The 19,529-nt window shown below is 36.5% G+C and overlaps 2 protein-coding genes across 4 annotated transcripts in view; one reads left to right on the top strand and one right to left on the bottom strand.

The window, feature by feature from the left end:
* The window catches only part of LOC141435599 (hemicentin-1-like), a gene marked incomplete at its 5' end in the record, with an annotated part of 65,399 nt that extends 49,681 nt beyond the window's left edge, over window positions 1–15,718 (bottom strand). For all 3 annotated transcript variants that reach the window (XM_074098326.1, XM_074098323.1, XM_074098324.1), the window contains 10 exon segments: window positions 6,008–6,080; window positions 7,357–7,556; window positions 7,918–7,990; window positions 8,231–8,315; window positions 10,841–11,019; window positions 11,220–11,385; window positions 13,221–13,346; window positions 14,300–14,395; window positions 15,133–15,255; window positions 15,489–15,718. In XM_074098326.1, the coding sequence (XP_073954427.1) occupies window positions 6,008–6,080; window positions 7,357–7,556; window positions 7,918–7,990; window positions 8,231–8,315; window positions 10,841–11,019; window positions 11,220–11,385; window positions 13,221–13,346; window positions 14,300–14,395; window positions 15,133–15,255; window positions 15,489–15,718 (1,351 nt within the window).
* Window positions 15,719–17,892: 2,174 nt separating this feature from the next.
* Window positions 17,893–19,529, top strand: part of LOC141435601 (hemicentin-1-like) — an 85,647-nt gene continuing 84,010 nt past the window's right edge. Inside the window, exon 1 of the mRNA XM_074098331.1 lies at window positions 17,893–18,011. The gene's annotated coding sequence lies outside the window, so the exon portion shown is untranslated. The remainder of the gene's footprint in view (window positions 18,012–19,529) is intronic.

Genomic DNA, 19,529 nt, shown 5'->3' with positions numbered 1-19,529 from the left:
AAAAAACAGCAATTTATAAAATAAGAAGTACTTTTATGGGCGTAAGGGGTATAAAAAGCAAGAGCCAGAGTAAATTGCCGCTCGTAAGGGACAGTAGCAAACAGACATTTAAAAAAAAGGTGTAATTGGTACGTCGTAAGGGGCATTAAATAACAGCAACTTATAAAATAAGGAATACTCTTATGGGCGTAAGGGACATCAAAAGCTAAAACTAGAGTAAATTGTTGGTCGTAAGGGACAATAACAAACAGACATTTTAAAAATTGAGGTTACTTTATGGGTGTAAGGGGCGCTTAAAGTAAAATACCTTGCTTGCTTCTTTTAGTTCATTAAAATACCTTGTTAATGTTAGGTCGTAGGAGGCATCAAAACAGATGGTTTTTAGAACTTGTAGTGATTGAAACAACAACTCAAGCAAGCATACTCCCAAATGTGCAAGAAATAGTGCAAGCAAGCATGCAAGAAAGCATGCAAGCAAGCATGCAAGCAAGCAAGCAAGCAAGCATGTAAGCAACCACCTAAGCAAGCTTGCAAGTGAGCATGTAATTTTGTCAATCAAATCAACAAACATGCAATTTTATCGGCCTGGGTTAGATGAACATCGCGGGCTACCCCGATCCCGCGATGACCGGTCTATGGTATCTCCTCCAGCGCTCATGAAGCGGGCTGGCGTCCCACTCCCTCACAGCTGCAAGCAGTGTGTTGGAGGAAGCATAAATAGTGCAAGCATGCATGCAAGCAAGCGTGAAGCCAGAAGGCAAGCACGCATGCAAACAACAAATCAAGCAAGAATACTCCCAAATGTGCAAGAAATAGTGCAAGCAAGCATGCAATCAAACATGCAAGCAAGCATGCAAGCAAGCAAGCAAGCATGTAAGCAATAATGCAAGCAAGCAGCGTTAGTACGCCAGTGGTGGTAGTGAAAATCAGTTCATCATCATCGTCATCAACAACATCATCAGTTTGTTTATCGCTATCCTGCCGGAACTATGCTATTTTCCAGGATAAAAACTTATTTACTTGGCGATTTTTAACAGCTGCAATATCTTCCTTGACCCTCTCAGCTATAAACAAACAAGTCAGCCATAGCCGAGCATTTGTTGGAGTCAGGACCAAACCACTGGATTGAGCTTCACAATCCCAAAATTCTGTCCACGGAACGTCATTTCTACTAAAGAATGGTACGTGAAGCAGTTGAAATAAAAAAGCATAAAAATGTCAACCGGGACAATGGATATAAGCTTTCATCTTCGTGGAATCCTGTTATTAATAAGTGTCGACGTCGGGATGAGTGTTGTGAGTCGGTGTGATGGGGTCACAAATAAAAATCACCAAGTGCGGGTAGTTAGTGATACGAGTGCTGGTACTATTAGTGATCAAGTGCGGGTAGTTCGAAGGACTCGCGCTCATAGTCAAAATACCACAAACGGGACTTATCACGCTATTATTACACAAGTAATATTTACCTCGACGTTTCGGCAACGTTACAGTTGCCGTGGTCACGAGTAGACTGAAGTGTGGGGTGTCAAGTCTGCCTAGGAGCGCGAGTTCTTCGAACTACCCGCACTTGATCACTAATAGTGCCGGCACTCGTATCACGAACTACCCGCACTTGGTCACTTATTAGTCACCCTATCACACCGACACACAACACTAACAACGTCCGATCGTCCCTCCGAACATTCATCCCGACGCCGACACTTATTAATAACAGGATTCCACGAAGATGAAAGCTTATACCCATCGTCCTGGTTGAAATTCTTATGCTTTTTTATTTCAACCGTTACACGTACCATTCTTTAGTAAAAATGACGTTCCGTGGACAGAATTTTGGAATTGTGAAGCTCAATCCAGTGGTTTGGCTATGGCTGACTTGTTTACCTGGCGATTTTTAACAGATGCAATGTGTTCCTTGACCCTCTCAGCTATTGTTCTTTTCGTCTGTCCGATATAGGAACTACCACAACTACAATCAACCCTATAAACACCCGGTGTTTAGAAGGGAAAGACATCCTTGGGTGTCCTAATATGCCTCGCAAAAACTAAAACTAAAACTAAAACTTAAGAAAATGTTACAAATTACATATTTTTTAAGGGGACGTGCAAAAAAATATGGCTTTTGCGCGTTATTTTAAATAATTAAAGTGGTTCTTTGAGTTAATTCACTATTTTTTTTAATTTTATTACTGGAACTTACGTCCAAATATGTAGCAAATAAAATATATGATGTCCTATAAGACCAAAAATCGGTTACTACATTATTTATTTATTTACGGTTTATGAGTGTAAGGGGCTATGACACCCGTATGTCACGGGCGTAAGGGACAGCTATTTTTCTTATTAAGCTTTTTACGAAAATGTCTATAGTTTCACGTTGAAAAACAAGAAAATTCAAGATTTTACGTAATTATAACGTCCTGCTAAGTTAAACATTAACAATGCTGTGAGGGTTTGAAAATTACCAAAAACTTCTTTTCGCTCTCCTGAAAAGTAGCATTTTGTCCCTTACGTCAATTGAGACTTCCACCATCGATATTTTTCTTCACCGTAATGCTCGTGGTAAATTTCAAATGTAATTCCGTACATGAATTTCTAAAAACTCAGAGGTGTGAGCTGGGGTTTGAACCCACGATCCTCTGCTTGAGAGGCCATTGGTCAAACCATTTGACCACCTGAGCTTCCATTGACTAATGTTTTTATTACTCGTAACACAACACAACACAAATACTTTTCATTCAATCAAATGTGTTCATTATAGGTACCGATTAAACTGAAGTGGGCCTTATTTTCATTTGACTAGTTTACATAAGAATTCTTTTCATGATTTTTAGTAGTACTCATAGTCAAAATACCACAAACAGGACTTATCGGCTGCTCTACGGTAAAAGAAAGTAACATGCAGTTTAGTAAATTTTACAGGAGAACGAAAAAACAGAAAAAACTTAATTTAAAACGTTCTATTAACTATTCCACCATTTTTTAAATGTAGTAATGTGTCAAATAATTTGCTCTACTTATTGTATAACAATTTTATGACAATTTGTTTTTAGTTCTCTTTTAAATGCCAAAAAAAATGATTTTCCGTAGTAAATTAATTATTTTTAAATAAATGTGTCAAGTCTAAAACAAAGTAAATACTTTTACTTTATTTATTTTTTAATTGCTTATAGTCATATTCCTCACACAAGTTTAAATTTAAATAATGAAGTAAAAGTACTTACGTTGTTTTTACAAGTGTTACGGAGAAATTTAAAGATTAAAAATTCTTTGTACACTTCTTCTTCTTTCAGATTTACTTTTAAAAATCCCTTAATAAGTAACAAGGTTAATTATAGGCAAACATAGGGCTCACTTAGCATAGGAATAGGGGGCACTTGGATTGTCATTTGGGGGACCCGGGGGATTGCTTAGTGTGATAAGATATTAAATTATTATAGGTAACAATATAAAATATACATTTTAAATGAAGCAGTTGAACAATATAGAAACAAAGTAAATGATGATCAAAAAGGAAGTATATTAAAATAAAATTGTAATGAGAAAGTAACTGTTATTCAAGTACTTTCTTTTTCCCTTAACATTTAGTTACTTTGTTTTTGCGTAGATAAATTGATTGGTAACTTTGACGCTTTTTTACAATACAAAAATGAAGTAATGCTATTTACTTTTGTTTTAACTAAATCAGAGTTTAAATAAAAATCGATTTACCAAACAAAAAACAAAGTGGATCAAATTACAACTTAAAAACAAAGTAGGTACTTAAACGAAATGCAATTACGAGGGGAAAGTTTCGGGAATCCAAAACTTAGAAACTTAATTTTGGCACATATTATACTTACCTTTTTATAATCTCTAAAGTTTCAGTATCTTAACACACTGGCCACATAGAAAAAAAAGTAATGGTTCGGTTACAATTGGTTTTTGAAGTCGTCGAGTCGCTGATGAAAATAGAATTGTCCCGTGAAAACTTAAGAGCTATAATTTATTACGGACTTTAAAAGTGACACAAAGACAGACACAAAAACAATGTAGAGACCGAAAATGATTGCTGTTTTTAGTAATGAAGCACCTTCAAAGACTATAATACGAGTATACAGGTGGTATGCAGATTTTAAGCGCGACCGAGTATCACTCACGGACGACGTGCGTTAAGGTCGGCCGTCACTCAAGAAAACATCGATGCTGTGCGTCAAATGATAAAAGAAGACCGGCATGTGACATGCCGGGAAATTCAAGAGTGCTTGGGTATTGGAATGAGTTATATACAAATTATTTTACGGGAAGAATACGGCGTGCGAAAGTTGTTTTCCCGCTGGATACCTCATTTATTATCTCACGAGCAAAAAGCGACTCGTGTGAATTGGTTGCCGACAAAAGATATTCGCTCTCGCAGTACGGCCAAGATCGTGGCCACGTTTGTCTCCAAATCGGGTCATGTAGGTACTAACTATTCCTCTTCAAGATCGTAGAACGGTCAATGCCGATTGTTACACAACTATTTGTTTGCCGAGTATCTTTGATGAACTCCGAAATAATAACCCTAAGCGCCGCATCTTCCTTCACCACGACAATGCCAGCTCCGACACCGCTCGGAAAACAACTGAGTATCTGAACGGTGAAAACGTCGAACTCCTGGACCGCCCTCCATGCAGCCCCGACTTAAGCCCCAACGACTTTTTTACATTCCCCAAAATCAAGGATAAGTTGCGTGGTCAGCGGTTTCAGACGCCGGAAGAAGCATTGGAGGCCTTTAAAAAGGCCATTTTAACGACCCCTACTTCAGCGTTCAATAAGTGCTTGAAAGACTGGTTTGAACGCATGGAAAAGTGCATAAAATATAAAGGCGAATACTTTGAGAAACAATAAAAATACTTTCATCCAATTTAACTGCATAATTTTATCTATTCCCGAAACATTCAGTGTGACCCTCGTACTTCATTTAAGCTTTGTAATTGCATTTCACTTTATTTTTCCGTAGATATTTTGAGTCAGTGCCTGCAGTTACTTTGTTTGGTGAAAAATTATCTCTAAAACTAAGGCTCTTTTGTTGATTCCAAGAATGTAGCAACATCCGTTGTCATCTAAAAGTGCCAAAAATACAAATACCTAACACTGGTTTTGACAAAAATGTTAGTTACTTTCTTTTTCCGTAGGGCAGCCGTTATCACGGGACAACACACGAGTAATATTTTATCTCGATGTTTCGAACACATTACGGTGGCCGTGGTCACGAGTAGACTAAAGTGTGGTGTGGGGTGTCAAGTCTGCTAGCAGCGCGAGTCCTCCGAACTACCCACACTTGCACTTTCATATTAGAATTCATAATCAAATTTGTAAATGTTTTTCAATGGTTTGATAAATGACATGAAAAATGTTGTGTCATTTTTTATATTTGAATTATAATATGGAAAGTGATGTGATGATTGTCGAGTTAGAATAATATAACGTTAATGTCTTTTTCCTATTATGTTGCAATTCCGGACGGAATGGTTTATTTTCGTCAATTTCTTTAAGTTTTAGAAGTGCGGAAATTTGATGAAGCCTCGCTATTCTTTAAGTTAGGTAGTTAAACCAATTACTTAAAACAACGAAAATACAAAAATAATGTAAAGTAAAATAAAATAAAAACTCTCGAGCGATACTTTTATTTGTAATCAGAGTAATCAAAACCTGTGAACCAAAGAATCTATCTGCAGATGCGAGATGACCATAAGAATGTTACAATTTAATGAGATTTACATTGGTGCTTGGCGGGGTGATTTGTTAGGATGCCAAAACAACGTGCGTGACAATAACCAAGTATAACGGCTATTAAAAATTAGACCGTTCCGAAAACCCTAAGTAGGTCCCGACGATAGCTTTGAGTAACTTCTAGAAGTTCCAGAAGCACTAGACTTGTTTTTTTATCTTTTATTTAAAAGTATTTTTAAGGCAATAAAGGTTATTTGTTGTTTTTAACTTAGGTATGTATATGTATAAGTAAACTTTTATTTATTTTATTCCTTACTTGCACTTTAAGGTCACTGGTACATTTTCTTTTGCCTTAATCGTGGCAGGCGCATCCTCGAATTTAGGCTTCCCTGAAAATTCAATAAAACTATTTATACTTAAGGTGCGCTGCGTTTTTAAGATAAAAAAAATAACAGGTAGTACATGTACAGAAGACCTACTCCTTGACCCAAAACTAATATAAACAAAATGACGAAAAATAATATTTTTGGCGGTTTTTACTTTTAACTCAGAAATCCGCAACTTATTAAAATTAACATAATATAATTGCCCTATCAAAAATATAAATTGAGACATGGATGCACAGAAAATCCAGAAAAAGAGACCAGCGCTGGGTATCGAACCCAGGTCCTCAGCAATCCGTGCTGCGTGCCATACCCCTACACCACCACTGGACAGGAGTACAGATACGAATTTCTCCTATGCACACATATCTCAGGTTGCTTTTTTCCACTACGCTACAGTGCAGCAGCACTGGCGACATAAAAAAAACAATCATAATATAATGCCCTATAAAAAGAACTAATTAGATATCAATCGTAGGAATTCGGATCATAAGCCGAGTTTAGACTTGCAAGAAAAATCGTGCAAGTTACATTAAATCCTGCAAATTGCGTAAAGCCAACGAGTTTGTAGTGGTCAATCGAGCGCTGCAATGTAATGCAACTTGCACGATTTTTCTTGCAAGTCTAAACTCGGCTATAGGATAGGATCTCTAATGTCGTTGGAGGCTCTAATTCAGGTAGACCCTGATACGAGTAGGCGTTTTTAATATGTGAAAAGAAAAAAAAACAAGACAAAGACAAACAAATACAACAAATTTAAAACAAAAAAAAACAACACACAAAAGCAAAAACAAAAAATAAATACAAAAATGAAAATACACGATTTTGGATGTCCCCGCAAAAGTGTAACGGCTGCTGACTCAGCTTTATGCTGAGGCGTTAGACGCCTGCAGCGCTGATATTCTGTCAGAACGGTCTGTGATTCACTTACTCACATGAATATACTTAACTTATCTATATGTAAATAAAATTAAGAAATAAAAATAAGTACCTAGATTTAATTGTAGGTAAACAATAAATAAAACTTAACTACAAACTATCTAAATAAATAAATTACAATAAACCATAAGTAAAGACAAGGGACAAAATAAGTTGCACAAAAACATTAGGCTGGCGTACACAAAGTGCTGGTTTAATGATGGGATTTTTGGAGCGTCAATAAGTATTCCTTCAGCTTGTGCTTGAAGGTGTACCCACTAGATGCTCCTTGAATGTGGTGGAGTTTACTAGGCGTTAGATACTCTGTAATTTTCTTATAGGATTTGTTGAAGCCCCATCTTACCAAAAACTTCGAGCTGGACGATGTGACTAGCTTGACCAGCACTATTCTTCGCCACACACTGGTACTCTCCGATGTCGTCTGTTGAAATGTTGCCCATGAACAAAACGTCGTCCGTTTTGTCTGGCAACAACTTGAACTGGTTTGCACCTCGCTGTTTGAAGTACCACGTTACATGTGGCTTGGGTTTGCCTTTTCGGATCCTGAATAAGAATAAAAAAGGCAATAAATAAATAAATAAAATAAATAAATATCACGGGACAATTCACACCAATTGACCTAGTCCCAAAGTAAGCTTAGCAAAGCTTGTGTTATGGGAACTAAGCAGCAAAAATGAATTGAAGAACTATAAAAATGACGGATTTGATGACTCGGTGGTGTACGTTTTTGTGGGGCTCTCTGAATGTTTGCAGAGCAACTGCTGGTGTCTTTGAGATACCTACTAAATTTGTCGTATGTAGACCAAGTTAATATAGCCAGATAGTAAGTCGCTCACTCGCTCGCTCGTTTTCGTTCTCGTTACTCGTTACTCTGGTAACTTGCTGTGCCTATTTATTTAATTACCTGCAGTGAATATTAACTTCAGAATCTTCCATTGCTTCGAAATATTTTTCAGTGTCCGTTATTTCAGGTGCCACTGAAACAGAAAAAAGATTAGTAAATGAATAATAGTTCACTTGTATGATGATAATTATGTACCTACATAAGTTACTCATTGATTAAAAGCTGTATTAGAAGATGGTGGAACAAGAAACGTAAAATTTCTTCTAACCTAGTTACATTTTTTATCAACCATTATTAATAAATATTAATTGCTGGGTTACCGCAATCGTAACAATTATTTTTGTCAAAACGAATAACTATAATTAAGACTCACCTACTATAACAGACTTTATTGGCTCCACCGGTGTGTTAGCGATACGCCTGATAGGATTTCCTGTGCTGCGAGCCGTAGCAGTCACCTGAAAAATTGCTTGTTGATTAAACATCACACGAACTCTGGAACAATAATGCGTTTGCGTTTCCTGATGAGACATACATGGAAGCGTTGCGAAGAATGTGCTTGTCATTAAACACTGCATTTCACTCTCGCTCCGCTGAGCTGTTGCCACTAAAGCTGTTCCGAGTGAGGATAGGAAAATCTATGATAGACGACTCGAAAAAAGTGACAATCAGGGGGCTATTACGTATCGTATTGCTGACGGTTATATATTTAATACAAGAGAGAAAGGAACGATACGAACTGCGATTTTGAATTTTGTAGAAGCCCCCTGTATTGGCGGGTTTAAACATTATTTTATTTAGTTGTTTTCTTAGCGTCTTTCTCTTGCCGAGCTGTGAAGTGTTTAAACACTTCATTTTATTTTTTGCATTTTATTCCTCGCAATGTGATGACTCGAGTCATTAAAAACCCTCCGCTTTCGGTTGGTATAAATATAGAGTTAAGCTTAGGCTGAGTTGCACCAAGTTACTACAATTATGTCAAACCAGATTCTTAACCATAGTGATTAGGCAGGTAGCTTCACATTGGCTATTGTTACAGAACCACGCACGCTAACGCTAAATCTTTACTGAAATTGAAAAGCTTTTATTACATCAGAAAAAAGTTAAGATCGGCTAGTATTACAACGAATTTATTTTCCCAGGCCCTGATCTCGTAAGGAACACCTCCGTCTTCCTATAGAAAGCGTGTAAATCCGAATAACTTGTTAGCAAATCGACTGGTTATCGTAAAGACAAATGTTAATGACTACGTATTAAAAATGACCTCTGAGTTTAACGTATTTGGAATCGCAATCGTTTCACCACTTCTTTCTGTCACGTGGTGTAGGCTGAGGATAGAATGACATAATAGCGAGTGCGCGTGCGTTAGACAATACGGACTCAGAATCACAATCACTTTCACCGCTTCCTTCCAACAAACTTAGTTATCATCCTTTCAATTATCTAGTCAATCAGAGCGCTTCGCTGGTCGCTGCCGTGGCACGCTTGCATTCGTTCTTCCTAACCACTCCTCCTTACTTCGCTCATCGTCGTACCTACCTAACGGAAACCTTTCTTATGGCAGAATAAGTAGGTAACGTATGAGTTATAAGTTAACGTTTATTACTAAACTAGCCGTTGCCCGCGACTCAGTCCGCGTAGTATTCGTCTATCTCTATCCCGCGGGAACTATGCAATTTTCCGGTATAAAAACTATCCTATGTCCTTTCTGGGGGCGCAAACTATCTACATATATACCGAATAACCTACATCTAAATCGGTACAGTGGTTTAGTACGTAATTAACAAACATACAAACATCTCCAGAAACTTTTACATTAATATTAAGCAGGAAGTAGGATCTTTGGTTAGTTCCAACTGTTTTTCTGCGTTTTTGTGTTATGAATAAACAATATGCAAATAAAACCATAAATAAAAAATAAAAAAATAAAAAAACCCGACTGCCTTAAAAATACTAGTTAGCTACTTAACAAAGTTCTAGCCCGCTAGACTTGTGTTCTTCTTTTTAGTATTTTTAAGGCAGTCGGGTTTTTTTATTTTTTTTATTTATTGTTTTATTTCACACTTTTTTAATAGGTTTGTGAAAATGGTAGATAAAACGATTATAACCCATTAGAATGGGCTAATTGTTAGCTTTCATTTGATACCCCACTAGATAGGTTTGAATAAAAGTCATTTTTTGAAAACTTACATTTGGCGCCCAAAATCCGCCATTTTGATTTTTCAATAATTTCATATACCCAGTGTCACTCGCGTCATTGAGACGAATCTAATGACGTACCATTTATCAAAATCGGGTCAGCCGTTGAGTAGTTACAAGAGGACATAGGAATAGACATACAGTATGTACGCGTCAAACACATGACCCTCCTTCTTCGCAGTCGGGTAAAAACTGTACTTGTTTAAGAAATAAATTCAGTAATGAATAAAATTGCTTTCTTGTCTTTTTATTCAAAATGTGATTTATCACCACTGTGGTCTTTTCCGGAACCAGTCGTGTTGCTTCTATATAAGTAATTCGGCTTTCTACAAAGATGGTCCTTCTAAAACCTGGACTTTATAATGTTTTGGTCTTTTTGTTAATGTTTTTTTGACGATGATTGTGTTGTTGGTGTTATACACCGTTACAGCATCACCCTGCCTTTGGAGGGCGTGCTCGGCGAGCCGGCACAACCACTTCCAGTTTGTTAATGTAGCCGTTATGATACTATTTTACCAAGATTTTGCAGACAACATACTTATTGGTACGCCCATTTAAAACTGTATGCGCACGACGTGGCGTATTTTTACCAGTCTTACTTTGCCGTTGCAATAACTGTTATTGAATAACGCATGATATCATCACGGCTACTGTATCAAAATACCAAATCATCATGCAAACATTGCAGAACTCCAACTTGAATCCGTTTAAAAGTGATCTGAGGACATTCAGTTCTCTTTCGAGATGAGAAGAGAGATAATATACTCGTATTAGGTATGCATACCGCAATTTTAAACATCACGCCAGGTGGTAGGAACTTGTCTGTTCTGAATACGTTACTTCCCACGTTAATCAAATTAAGGCGTCTTATGACCATCTCGCTCATGTCCAATATTTCCACATTTTTAATATTTACTGAGTGCTCATCGTCTTTTACGGAAATAATAAGATGAGTTTCGGATCCTGAAACGCAACAAACAACATTGAGAATATTACTTTTTTTAATGGCCAGAGATGTGCCGCTATCTTACCTTCCACACCGAAAGATAATAGAGCAAGCTACGTTTAGCTCTATGGAATGGTGTACGCGATCGTTTCGGACCTAAACAAGATCAAAAAATCGCAATTATAATTCCATGATAATACGCAATAAGTTTACATACCTGTAATCGGTTGTGTCTCGGTGTACTTTAACGAATTTTGTTCATTGTTAGAGAAACCGAATTTGAAATTGAAGTCAGTCCTTCCGAATACCATGACATTGACTTCAGAACTGCCGCGCACCGCGGCTCGATACGATCCGGGAGTTATACCAACGAGCTTCAACACCTGAAATCAAAAATAACCAGAGAATAGGTAAATCAAATCAAGAGACTTTAGAGTAGGTAGAGTGGTTTATTAGACGTGAACCTCAATCTATCTGCTCTCAATAGCATGGCACCGTTGCGTAATAACTGACATTTCAACATTACTTAAATTCTTGAAAGACGTTTGTTGCGGTTTAAATTTTAGGTATACTTTAGGAGACCCACTTGCTCGTTTGCGTTCCAGTCGAATAAAAAAAAAAAAAAAAAAACTTTAGTTACAAGCTATAGATGGACACTTCTTGCTTAACGAGTTTGAATAAAAATATACGGATATATTTACTACCTTAATATGGTAAGGTAAGTTAGAAGTAGTAAGGTACATGTTACCTTTTTGTAAATCAGTACTATTTGAAATTAATGTAATTTACAGGGCCTAAAGTGATTAATACATACGTCTGTTTTATAACTCACTTTAAAGGGCTACCGAGTTTTTAGCTCTAATTAACATGGAAGGGGGAAGGAAGTGAAGGAGGAGCCATGCGCGGTGGGTCAAGATCGGTTGCTCAGAATGCGCGTGTTTTTCAAGTATTTATTTTCTTCGTATTACTCAAACAAAAAACATATTTTAAGAATGTAACGTGTACCTAAGTCAGTATAATGTTTTAAACTTTCGTGATTCTCACTCATACATACCTATGTAAGTATCATCATCCCAGCCTATATACGTCCCATTGCTGGGCACAGGCCTCCTCTAAGAACAAGAGGGCTTGGGCCATAGTTCCCACGCGGGCCCAATGCGGATTGGGAACTTCGCACGCACCATTGAATCACTTCGCAAGTTTGTGCAGGTTTCCTCACGATGTTTTCCTTCACCGCAAAGCTCGTGGTAAATTAGAAATGTAATTCCGCACATGAATTTCGAAAAACTCAAGAGGTGCGAGCCGGGATTCGAAACCGCGACCCTCTAGGACCCTAGGTCAAACCACTAGGCCACCACGGCTTCACATTAGACCTTACATATACCCTTATATGTCCCACTATCTATACCTAAGTAAGTATACGTGATAGAAAATATCTAGTTTTTCCAAAACTCACCTGTAGCGAAGGTTTTTACGCCGTACCTACCTACTAAGGGTTTATTTTATTTTTTAGAGTTTTTGGATTTTTCTCTATCAAACAAACTACAAGTAGATAATAGTGCTCCTACAGTGTATGATTTATAGAGTACCTAAATCCTCAATTATCTTAAATACTTAATGAGTTTCAAAACTAAAGCTTCACAAGCAATTCAATATACACCAAGGGATTAAATGAATGCAATATGCGCTAAAAAGCTCGGTTTGTGCATTTTTGTTAGTTTTTCTCGATTATTCCATAAAAATTTAATGAAAATTAAAAATGTGGTCTGATAAAACTGTTCTTGAAATATAAGTTAATGTGTCTACTGCAATAATTATGCGTGATAGACTTTTATTTTCTTTAAAATCCGTTATTAAACATTTGTTCGTTTATAAAGAATACTTATAAAAGTCTATCACGAATAATTATTGGAGTAGACACAGTACATTTTGTAGTGTGCGCCTCACACACACTCTCCCATTATGTGTCATATAAATAGTCTTAAGGTTGTACAATAAACTCAGTATTTACTCAGAGCTCTGTAGTTTTACACGTCTCCCAACGCCCCACATTACAAACTTATAAGTATATTAAGAACAGTTCTATCAGACCACATTTTTAATTTTCATTATTTTTTTATGGAATAATCGAGAAAAACTAACAAAAATGCAACGTTGCCAGCTCAGCAGGTATGAAGGTATGAAGAGCCTTTGTTGACGATTACGTGGTATCACACACCTTGACATTTTTAGTCCATGTCACTTGTTTGCCAGGCAGCTCTATGCCGTCCTTAGAAACTTTAAGTGTAACGTCGGATCCTGAAGTAGACACCAAGGCGTACTCGATTTTGTCATCAATGTCAAACTGGAAAATCAAAAATTTCAAATCTATAAAGGGTTAATAGGGGTTCTCTAGGTAGAGTAGGTAGTAAGGCCTACCCCAGTTAGGCTTATCTCAGAAAATCTTTATGAAATTATAAATAATAACTTCATGAAATTATTAGTCAACTAGCTTTTACCCGCAGCAGTTTCGCTAGCGTAAACCATGAGATTTGGTGTTTGGATTGAAATTTCAGGATCAATACATTGTGTGGCCCAGAACCGGGGATAATATTAAAAATAGAGGCTCTATAGATCACCGGTAATCGGATCATCATGGTCTCACTTAATTAAAATCAAAACTTACATTTTGATTTTTTTCTAACAAAATTAATCGTAAATTCAATGTACACCATCCTAGAACCCAACTGACGTCGCCTGTCACACTACAAAATATCAAACATTTTGCCTTACATTGCTTCTTCATATAAACTTTAAAGTGTAATAAAAATGAAAAAACTAATTATTTTTAAAAGTCGCTGAACTAATGTTGTTCAGTTTGACGAGTACGATCTACGTTTTAATTATTTGCCCGTGTTACAGGCCACACACGGTATAGACACATTATGTTCGACATTAACGTTGCATTAAAACCACCCGTGCCACATCTCTCTAGAGCTTAGCTAGATAAATTTTGGAATTTTATCTCGATCCCGGTGGAATATCGGGATAACAAATAGCCTATGTGTAATCAGATTAGCCGTCCCACTATCTATATGTATACCCAAATTTTTTTTGTACTTATAATCCATTCTGCCGTTTTAGCGTAAACTTGTCAAAAAACACACACGTATAAATTAAATACGCAATCATAAGTATAACGTTTCGCATCTTTTTTGTAGGATTGTATCACCTACCCAATTGTCAAAGTTATAGGTGAACATATATACAGACGAAAATAAAACGTCGTTTTTTTTAAAAATCGTTCATAATACTTACATTTACGTACGACTCAGACCCAACGGTAGGGTGCACCATTGTGGACGTTAAAACTGTCCCGTCACCTTTTATAGTCTCTTTTACGTAGTCAAGGACCTGCAAGAAATAAAAGATGATAACGAATAATAGATAATTAAGGTTATATAAATTACCTAATACAGCAATTTCAAATTAAGTATTGTATTCTTAAAAATTCTCTTCTAAGGGTACGTTCAGCTGACAAGCGCTTAACGTGCGTTTTGATAACGCGCGTTTACAACTACATACATGTTATTCAGCCCGTACACATGCTAACGTTATTAAAATGCTAGTTAGCATGTGTACGGCCTATGAATGTAGTATAAAATGTATGTAGTTGTAAACGCGCTTGTCATCTGAACTTAGCCTAAAGGAAAGAATCGTCTTATGCAAAACTGAACGATTCTTGTCTTGTGCATCATACAATTTCTATCAGCAGTTATTAAACACGAGTTACAAGACAAGTGTTAGGTACAACACTGCACTTCAAAACTTGTATCATAATTGTAGGAAAAGTCAACACCAGGCTCAAATGGGACTGGGCTGGGCAGTTCTACCGCATGGTCCCGCAAAGGCGGGCACGTGTTAGGTACCACTTAGTGAATGCCCCAAGATGATGACCAGCGCCGCGGCAGGTCAAGGCAAAGATGGCAGGATGATCTAGACACGTTTTCAAGCTATTGTTTAGAGTTAAACATAGACAGTGCCAGTCGGATGTACAGGACTTTTACAGGAGTGAAGCCTTTGCCATTAAGACACTATTACAGGATAACAAAATAAATCGTTACTACTTAATAAATACCAAATATAAGTACCTCGCCGACATTCTCTTTGGATACCGTCAACACTTGTCCATTGCTAGCCGCTGCTATCTTGTAATACACTTGGCTCTTAGGACTACCGAAGTCCCCGCAGTCTCCGGTAAGAACGAAAAGAACCTAAAAACACATTTATGTCCAACTTTACCTCCTATAAAAAATAAAATTATAAAAACATTTTTAAAAACAAAGCTTTTATATCTCTGGTCGTAGGTATTTGTGGTTGGGGCTTTGTTTACATGCATAGCTAGTACCCTATTTCATGTTAAATAACTGTTGTAAAGCAGCAGGACTCGTGCTACCAACATAGATGGGCTTTAATTTGATTTAATTTAAATTAAATTGTTACGGACCTGAATTTGCTTCTCTTGACTTAGAGATTTGATTTCTTCAAATTTTTCGTAGTCTTTAGCTGAAGCGTCGGTGAACACGTAAAGAAACGAGCCGGGTAGACTCTCCTCAAGACCCATTTTGATACCAGATAGACACATCTCTGGACAATCCGGATTGCCTATTAAATTAATATCGTCTAGTGCCTTCTTTAGTTCGGCTTCGTCTCTTGTTCGTTTGCGAAATTCCCAAGCTAAAATAAAAAGGAATGAAAATCTCAATATATACAGATTACATTTCGGGGAATGTGCGTCGTAACTACACGTTCTTATGCCACCAGCTCCTTTCTTTCACCAGAAGTAGGCGGGGGCTTCGCCCTTATGTTGTCAGTGTTTCTAAAATTCGCACAAATCATTTTCGCTCGTCCTTTATAGGTAATCCGGACAGCTAAGGAGTGGGATACCCTGCCTGCGTGGTCCCTGATCGCCACAATCTGTTAGTCCTCAAATCTAGTTCATAATTATGGTGCCCTCTAAATTAGCTTTAGTACCTATTGTACAGATGTTTTGTCAACTGACACTAAATAATAGATTAGATTAAGATTCATTTATTTCCTTATGAAAAAATGCATTATACATTAAGGTAATTATAAGAAATTCACAAAAGGATAGTCAAATTGTATACAAAAAATAATAATATATGATAGTAGCAAATTACAATAAAATGACAGTTAAAAATAGAATTACAATGTCAAATTAGAATTAAATTTAAAAATAATAACAATAATTAAGGATAAAATAAAAACTAAAACATTAAGATTCTAAACGGTATAAAAATGACGAGCATTTAACATTTTTGTTTTATACCATTTATTTAAATATCCTTTGACATCGCTTTGTATTATTAATTTATTATTATTCTGAATTGCTGCGTTTGACATTTTGTTTCGTCAATTAATGTATTTTACTTTTTATAAGTGTTTTTAATTAAAGTGCGAGTGTTTTGGTTTTGTACCATAAGGTTCAATGTGCTTTATTAATAAATAAAATAAACATAATAATTGATTGACACTTCAGGGGCCGTCGTATTCTAATTGAGATCCGACTTCCACATTATTCATTATAATATCTGTAAGGCCTATTTGTCCACGTAAACCGCTCGTCAGCCTAACTGTCACCGCCGTCATGAATATCTATGATGTCTAAGGTGCTTAAAAATATGCACGGAAACCATTGACATATAAGTATTCTACCGTTAGAACATAAAATATAATATAATTTATATCAAAACGGAAACCAACGGAAACGCTTTATTTTGCTGTGATGTAAATGGTGAGATTGAGCCTATTGCAACATATCTGTAACGAGTTTGTTGTTTTTTTTTTGTATGTTTTTTTTTTCGTTTTTCCTTTTTGAATATTATGTAATTCTAAATTTACTTTTTAAGTATTTGTTGTGTTTCTGTTATGTTAATTGTATTTTTTTTTTCAATGTGGTAATAAATTACTTTATGTTTTATTTATAAAATCCATAGTCAAATCTGTGCCACTGCATCTGGGCGGGACGATATCGTTGGTTTACTGCAAAAAGTCACTAATCGTTCGTGATACTGCAATACCGCGTAACTAGCTTTTTCCATAAGGTATAATTTTCATTGTACAGTCACCAGCATCAATATCTGACACAACAAGCGTGCTTAAATATCTGATACGACTCTATTTCTAGGTTCAGAAGGGCGTGTTAGATATTTTTGTGACTGTTCTAAGAGTTCTAACATTGTACTGATCTGACAGTGAAATAAAGTTAAATACTTAGGTATATGTAAGTAAAGTATACCTACGTACCAGTTTGAAGTCGGGGCCTCAGCACGAGCCAGGAGGAGTGATAGAAGCCCATCAGGTAGACGTCTATAAGTCCACTCCTCCCGACTAGTGCTGAGGCACGCGACTTCAAACTGGTACCTAGGTATACTTTACTTACGTATACCTAAGTATTTAACTTTATTATTTTTTGCTTTTCAGTTTTTTCGGCGTTTCTTTTTTTTAAAAAGTTTTTATTTTATATCTTTTTTTCCAATCTTGGGATATTATTTTTAAGATTTGAATTCGGGTTTTGTTCCGCGTGCCTTGATTTTAGGATAGCTCGATATTTCGGCCCAGTTGCATATGCATGTATACCTGTATTATTGAGTTCCTTGAAAAGTGGTTAACGTACTTACAATAAATATTTTAAAAAATGTGATTGTCGAAAAAGTTCGTATGAGTGTTGTTAAAAAAAATTAAATATCATACTTATCTATAAAAACGGATGAAGTTTGGAGTTAGGTCATCAAAAAGGTCTACTTTAGATAAGCAGCTTAATTTCATTATTATGGGCACAAAGTTGAATTCGATTGCATAACTGAGATACTTATTACACCTATATTATTTTATAGTCAGTGTAAGTGCGATCTACGAGAAACTGTTTTACCTGGTCAGTTCACCTTACAAATGCTTTAAAATGGAGGGTAGTTAAGACAGATTTACTCGGGTACCGAGGATGACCGAGGTGAGTAAAATGAAAATTTCATCATCATCATTCCAGCCTATATATATCCCACTGCTGGGCGCAGGCCTCTCCTCAGAATGAGAGGGCTTGGGCCGCAGTTCCCACGCACGCCCAGTGCGGATTGGGAAATTCACACACACTATTGTATTGCTTTGCAGGTTGTGCAGGTTTCCTAACGATGTTTTCTTTCACTGTAAAGCTCGTGGTAAATTTAAAATGTAATTTTGCACATAGATTTCGAAAAACTCAGAGGTTCGAGCCGGGGTTTGAACCCACGACTTGCCACTTTGGATTTGCCACCACGGCTTCCAAATAAAAATATCTTCGTAGCCAATTAAGCACTTTTTTGAACAATTTTATAATTATCAAGTTATGATATTCATCCATAATGTTAACGATATAAAATAATAAAGTGTTCTGCGGGTATTCTCCAGGTAAAACACAGTTTCTTCTTTCTTTCATATTTACTCTGACTAAAATATGAATGAATACCTCAGTTTTGCAGTGGAAGAATTAAACTTGGCGCGCATAGAATGAAATGAAGTAGAAGTACATATAAAGACCTATCTTATGCCAACTCTCATCTCAGTTGGTTTTTGGTCCACTTTACATACATAGTTGCCCATGGTCAAAATACTACCAACGGGACTTCTAACACACGAGTATATTTACTTCGACGTTTCGGCAACATTGCAGTGGCCGTGGTCACGAGTAGTAACTTTCCACGCTTGTACTCGTAGATCTATAACGTCTCAAAATGTTTAATTCAGATATTGGCCATCACAAGAGCCGCGGGACTACCCAATACCCATAGCAACGCCATCAATCCGTAGATAGTGCTGTCCTCGATAAAAAAAGTTACTCCCTTCTATACAGTTCCTGAGCAGTACCATGTAGGACTCTGACATGTTATGTGTGTGTTAGCCTGATAAGTCCCGTTGGTGGTATTTTCACTATGAGTGAAAATCACGTTAGTTTAAAACATTAAGTTCCCTATGGTCTTTTTCTTTAAAATAGCACTGGTTTTTTTTCAACTCTTTCATTAGCTATGGGTGATTTCGTGAAGCAAAGCCAATTAATTACTTTTATCCTTGTTTTTTTCCTTGTTTTCCTCGCACACGAGTACTTACCTACTTTTAGTAAGGTGAAATGCGCTGGCGTTAATACCACATTCAAACCCTTAATAATCTGTTTTGAACATTCCATATGAAATAAAACAAAAGAAAATCATTCGTTCCGTGGCATGAAGAGGAACTTAAAATCTCTAACTTTTCTGTTCTACGCTTTCTAAGAAAGGGTTATCCGCTGTAGTTCGCTACTATTGGATTAATTTTTCGCATTTGAGTATTTCTCAAAAAGTTGTCCCGTCATGCAGGAAATCAGTTTGTCAAGAAATTATTAACACTAAGGACGAAATTATAAAACCTAAACTGCATAAAACATCCAAAATGTCTTGAGGTCAGGAAAACTTGTGAGGAAAAAATCCATATTTTGTAACTACATTGAAACTTTCCATTG

Source organism: Choristoneura fumiferana, chromosome 15 (genome assembly GCF_025370935.1).
Source record: "Choristoneura fumiferana chromosome 15, NRCan_CFum_1, whole genome shotgun sequence".
NCBI lineage: Eukaryota > Metazoa > Arthropoda > Insecta > Lepidoptera > Tortricidae > Choristoneura > Choristoneura fumiferana.
Note: the sequence above shows the minus strand (reverse complement) of the source record. Positions and strands in the feature narration are given on the sequence as shown.